General features: G+C 64.1%; 1 protein-coding gene across 1 annotated transcript in view; it reads left to right on the top strand.

Annotated features, from left to right (window-relative positions):
* MNEG_5364 (hypothetical protein) overlaps positions 1 to 3,340 on the top strand; it is a gene marked incomplete at both ends in the record, with an annotated part of 5,670 nt that extends 2,330 nt beyond the window's left edge. Inside the window, 7 exons of the mRNA XM_014046157.1 lie at positions 587 to 700; positions 1,148 to 1,251; positions 1,486 to 1,613; positions 1,970 to 2,063; positions 2,560 to 2,693; positions 3,164 to 3,231; positions 3,319 to 3,340. Coding sequence (XP_013901611.1) covers positions 587 to 700; positions 1,148 to 1,251; positions 1,486 to 1,613; positions 1,970 to 2,063; positions 2,560 to 2,693; positions 3,164 to 3,231; positions 3,319 to 3,340 — 664 coding nt within the window. The remainder of the gene's footprint in view (positions 1 to 586; positions 701 to 1,147; positions 1,252 to 1,485; positions 1,614 to 1,969; positions 2,064 to 2,559; positions 2,694 to 3,163; positions 3,232 to 3,318) is intronic.
* Positions 3,341 to 3,860: the final 520 nt, after the last annotated feature.

Below are 3,860 nucleotides of genomic sequence, written 5' to 3'. Positions count from 1 at the left end.
GCCGGCGGGGGCTCCCCTCGCGGGTGCCCCGGGCCAGCGAAGCCTCTGCAGCGCGCTGATCCTGGATCCTCCGTCTGCCGGAGCCACCTCGTTGACTGTGTTTGACCGCCGGCCCGCCGCCTGCATCGCCGTCGCCACAACAGAACACCTCTTGCTGATTTCCGCCCCCCATGGCTGTCCAACTTCCCATGTTTACCGTTTTACCCCAGGGCCTGGTAAACAAGCTGACTGACTATGGTGTTCCCGAGGGCAACATCCTCGGCATCCGCTACGGCTTCAGGCGCGTTCGGCAGACGATTAGTCGCGCTTTTCACATGCCTCGCCCCGCCGTCCGCTCCCTCCGTTCGCCGCTCTGGGTGGTGCGGCTTGGATTCCCCTGCCGACTCTGTCTCGCTTGCAGCCGTCCTGAGCCGCGTTCTCCCTCGTAGTCTCATCGACTCCCTCGAACCGATGCGACCGTGCGAGTGGCCTCAACTTAAGCAATGGGCGCAGGCAGGGCCAGGAGGGGACACGTGCCAAACAAGCGCCATGCAGGAGCGCTGTGCACACTGCTACCCTCAACCCTGCAACAACACACTATACTCAGGGGGTTTTACGACAAGGAGCACAAGCCCATTGTTCTGACCAAGGAGAGCGTCGACGGCATCCAGCTGCAGGGGGGCACCATCCTGGGCACGTCGCGCGGCGGCGCCAACATCAAGTGAGCCGGGCGCGGCCGGCCGCGGGCCTCGTGGGAGGGCAGGGCAGAGGGGGGCGCGCTCTCGATCTGACTAGTTCAGCCGGGGAGGAGGAGGGAGGATGGCTTGCATGAGAGGATGGCCGCAGGAAGCGCCTGGGAACTGGTTGGGAGCTGGGCGCCGTGTCCAGACTCACGAGCCGTCGACCTTGTGCCTTGTTTTGTACTCTGCAAGGGCTGGGCTTCCTGCCGCCTCGCGCTCCTGTCACTTTGCCAGTGAGCTGTGTGATGCTGTGAATGCCGTGAGATGGCTCTCTGTTCTGAGGTCGACCGCCCCCTTGCACCGGCCGTTCAACAAGCCCCAACCCGCGCCAAGCCCCAGCCCGCGCAGAAAGCCTCCATCCACGTCACGCCGCACACAAACCCCCTTCCCTCCACACGCCCCAACCCCCGCCACCACCGCCTTCACAGGGAGATTGTCAAGCGCATCGACATGTGGGGGGTGGACATGCTGTTCGTGGTCGGGGGCAACGGCGGCAACGCCGGCGCCAACGCCATCCAGCAGAAGTGTGCAGGTGCGCGGTCTTCGGTTCGAGCCCATGCACGCCGAGCCCGCTCACAGCAGCGCCGACAGCGCCTGACCACAGTGTTTTCGGGCAGTTTTGCAGCTAGTGCGATGCCAACCCTCCCTGCGCCGCTCTGCAGTCCATGCAGCGGAGTGGGGCCGCACAGCGGAGCAGGGCAGGTGCGCAAATGCCTCGTCTGACTCTAGAACCCGCCACGTTTTCACCCCTGTGGTCCCCAAACAGAGTCTGACGTGGCGTGCAACGTCATCGGCATCCCCAAGTCCATCGACAATGACATCCTGCTGATTGACAAGTGCTTCGGCTTCGACACCGCCGTGGAGGAGGCGCAGAGGGCGCTGCTGGCCGCACACGTAGGGTGCCGGACGGGGGTTTGGCGGAGGCGGGGTTGGGGCCGCGGGTCGGCCTTTCAGGGTTGTTGGCGTGCGGGGCTGGCGGGCCGGACGCTGCTGTGTGCCCTTGGCCCTGGTGAATGTTCAATGAAGGACAAAGAAATAGAACATGTAGGGTTAAGGGGTTGGGGTCGCCGCGCACGGTCGCCGGCCCCTGCCCCGCCTGCTCGCGCCGCGCATCATCGTGGCGCGCCCCCCGTTCGCGGCGCGCTGCCCACACACACACCCGCCCTCCCCTTCCCTCCCTTGGCGCCTGCGCTTGCTCTCAGAAAACCAGTGCACGAAACCTCGGCTTTCCCCACCCAAATCTGCCACAGGTGGAGGCGTCGTCCGCGCGCAACGGCATTGGCCTGGTGAAGCTCATGGGGCGGCAGTCGGGGTTCATCGCCATGCAGGCCTCCATGGCTGCGGGTGGGTGCGCCCAGCAGGGGGCTTGAGGGTGTGTGTGTGTGATATCGTGTGTGATTGTGTGTGATTGTGTGTGTGTGTGTGTGTTTGTGTGTGTGTGAGAGAGACCTCACGGGTGCGTGTATGTCAGCTAGGGCTCTTGCATGCGACGTATATCCAGGGGTGTTTTTCTGAAGGCGTTACAGGTTGGTGGCCATCCAGCATCGCCAGCGACGCAGTGATATCGGTCGTGGCGCTCGGACCGAGGCGGCATACTTGCCATGCGGCCGCACCTGCTGCTACCCCCGGGCTGCCCGCCAGTTTTCCACATCCTCCCTCCCTTTCTCCCTCCCCCTCGTGCAAGCACACGCACGCTCGCAGCCGTCCCCCCACTCGTGCGCCGCCCACAACTGCACGCCCATCCCCTCTTCACCTCCGCACACCCACTCTCACAAGCATGCTCACACCCACGCCACCGCCCCTGCACTCTCTCCTGCCCCGCCACCACCCAAACCCCCAGGCGTGGTTGACGCGGTTCTCATCCCAGAAGTGCCCTTCAAGCTGGAGGGTCCTGGGGGGCTGCTGGCCTACCTGGGGGGAGTCCTGGAGAGCAAGGGACACGCGGTGGTCTGCCTGGCGGAGGGCGCGGGGCAGGTGGGTTAGAAAGACGGTACACGTCTGTACTTGTGCGTGTGTGTGTGTGAGTGTTTGCTCGTGCGCGTGTGCATGTGACAAGGTGTGTGTGCGGAATTGAGGTGGCAGAGCGCAAGGGGGCGAAAATGGCCTTAGTCTGGTGCGCACTGATGTGTGTGTGTGTGTATGTTTGTCGCGTGTGTGCGTGTGTGTGTGTGTGCATGCGCGTGTGTGTGTGTGTGTGTGTTGTTTGTTGCGAGGAGCCCTGAGTTGAGGTTTCGACGGTGCGGGGCAGGCGAATTACATTACGTTGCTATATTGTAAAGCGGCAGCCGGGCCCCAGATGCACCAGGCTCGGGGCATGTCGGGCGGGTGGGGACGGCAGCGGCACGAGCGGGTGCGGCAGGTTGCGGGCTGATGGGGAGCACACGTGCCCCTCCTCTGACTCTGCCCCAACCCCTCACCCCAACCAATTGTTGTCCACACGGCAGGACATCTTGGACGACCACACCAACGGCGGCACCGACGCGTCGGGCAACCCCATCCTGAAGGACATCGGGTGGGCCGGGCCGGCCGCACGAGCGGCCGCATCAGCCTCCTTGCGCTGCCGGGTGGGCTCGGCCCCCCGCTGCTGCCGTCACTGCAGACACCCCAAGCCTCATGTCTGACAAGCAAGCCCCCCTGATCACGGTCAGCCGACCGACGGACCCCAACGTGGGTGTGCCAGCTACACAGTATGAGTAATGCCAGACATATTAGTATCACAGTGTGTGGCCCCTCCCTCTCCCCAACACTGGGTGTCCCCCCCACAGGCTGTTCATGCGTGACCAACTCAAGGGCCACTTCAAGCAGGGGGACATCAAATACATAGATCCTTCCTACATCATCAGGTGTGCTTCGCGGGTGCAGCAGGGTTACGCAGTAGTCGGCGGGGTCCCGCAGAGTGACGTGTGTTAGAGGAGTGCGTGCGCGCATGCATGCGTGCATGTTGCGGTGAGCGCGCGCGAGGTCGCCGCAGCCTGGCTGTCGAGCCGACCCATGAGGGCCCCACTGCCTGCCACGGGCAATTACCCAGCACCTGCTCGCCTCGCTGGGTCAGCAAACCCTGGCGGTTTGACTGCGCCCACAAGGGTCTACTCACCTGAACCGCTCACTGTGCACACCCTTCTCAACCCCTCTCCCCCAAAC

This window comes from Monoraphidium neglectum (assembly GCF_000611645.1).
Source record: "Monoraphidium neglectum strain SAG 48.87 unplaced genomic scaffold scaffold00793, whole genome shotgun sequence".
In the NCBI taxonomy this organism is placed as follows: domain Eukaryota; kingdom Viridiplantae; phylum Chlorophyta; class Chlorophyceae; order Sphaeropleales; family Selenastraceae; genus Monoraphidium; species Monoraphidium neglectum.
This window is presented reverse-complemented; position numbering and strand designations above follow the sequence as displayed.